The sequence below is a fragment of the Mus caroli genome, chromosome 8 (genome assembly GCF_900094665.2).
Source record: "Mus caroli chromosome 8, CAROLI_EIJ_v1.1, whole genome shotgun sequence".
In the NCBI taxonomy this organism is placed as follows: Eukaryota; Metazoa; Chordata; class Mammalia; order Rodentia; family Muridae; genus Mus; species Mus caroli.
Genome location: NC_034577.1, coordinates 16,551,108 through 16,552,495, shown reverse-complemented (window position 1 = coordinate 16,552,495; position 1,388 = coordinate 16,551,108). Strand labels below are relative to the sequence as shown.

At 45.7% G+C, this 1,388-nt stretch overlaps 1 protein-coding gene across 1 annotated transcript in view; it reads left to right on the top strand.

Moving 5' to 3' along the window:
* Atp7b (ATPase copper transporting beta) overlaps positions 1 to 1,388 on the top strand; it is a 70,248-nt gene that overhangs the window by 40,001 nt on the left and 28,859 nt on the right. The window contains exon 5 of the mRNA XM_029480681.1: positions 1,075 to 1,238. Within this exon, the coding sequence (XP_029336541.1) occupies positions 1,075 to 1,238 (164 nt within the window). The remainder of the gene's footprint in view (positions 1 to 1,074; positions 1,239 to 1,388) is intronic.

Here is a 1,388-nt window from a genome sequence, read left to right as displayed (position 1 = left end):
TTGACTCCAAAAGCTAATGCATTCTTGGTTTGCTGGCTTTGCCCTCCTGATGATGCCTACAGTATTGCTTCTTAAACCCGAAAGTGCAACAAAATCTTGTCCTTGTTTCTGTTTGGANATACTTTGATGGGTGATCCCACCAACATCCCTGAAGCAGAGCTGACCTAGTGGCTGCTTGAGCACTTTGTGCACCGACTCCTGACCCTGCATCAGGCGTAACTTAGGCTCTCCCCCTTTTCCAGCCTTCTGTTCACACTTTAAAAGTGCTGAAGCCCTTGCTTAGGTCCTCATCACAAACGGAGATGTGCTGAAGGAGGACCTTTGTCTAGCCTGGCTGCAGATTAATTAAAATGTAATTTTGTGACTTTAACCTCTTGCTTCTGTCTTCCATGGCATATTTTTCTAAATCACATCATGCCTTTCATTTATTTGAATGCTACTCTTTCTTCTCCTTAAATTNACACAATAGTAGTGTTAGCCAGAGGAGCTACAGGTTTTTTCACTTTTGGAAATCCTTAAAAACTTGAAAAGAATAAATAAAACCATTTTTGAAAAAGTTATTTTTCCCTTGTATGTCAGAAAGGGAAAGGAAAGTACACCTTTTTGTGACAGTGGTTGTGTTCTCTGCAGCCACACCCCTTGCGTGATGCGCATGCAGCAACGGACCTTCTAAAGGCTTGACATCCCCAGGGGCTGGACGGGTATTCGGAATCTCAGACCCACTAAATCAGAGTCTGACTTAACACGGTCCTCAGATGGCTCCTATGCCCATTAATGGCTGAGAAGGGTTGTTCAGGAACAATAGCTCTCTAACCGGACTCTAAGTTAGATTCACCCGAGAAGCCTTTTAAAAAGGTTTAAATGTCAATGACACTTGACATTTACCCTGGGAGACCCTGAGCNGCCTGGTATGTGTGAGGAGCCACCAGAGTTGTTCACAGTTCCCCAAGAGATGCTCACACCCAGCCCGTTTTTGAGAGTACTGTTTTAGAGGATTTCTTGGTTAAACCATGAGGACAATATATCAGCCCAGTTGCCATGCCCAGAGTCACAGTTGTGACCCGATGGTTCCAGGTATTCTCTCCGTGTTGGTCGCCTTGATGTCGGGAAAGGCCGAGGTCAAGTATGATCCAGAGATCATCCAGTCGCCCAGGATAGCTCAGCTCATCCAGGACCTGGGCTTCGAAGCATCNGTCATGGAGGACAACACGGTCTCTGAAGGTGACATCGAACTGATTGTAAGTACAGTGGCTATCCACTAAAGCAGCAGCTGTCAATCCATGGGTCGTGACCTCTTTGGGGGGAGGTGTTCAAGGACCCTTTCATCGAGGTCTCCTGAGACCGTCAGAAAACACATTTACATCACAATTCATAACAGTAGCAAAATT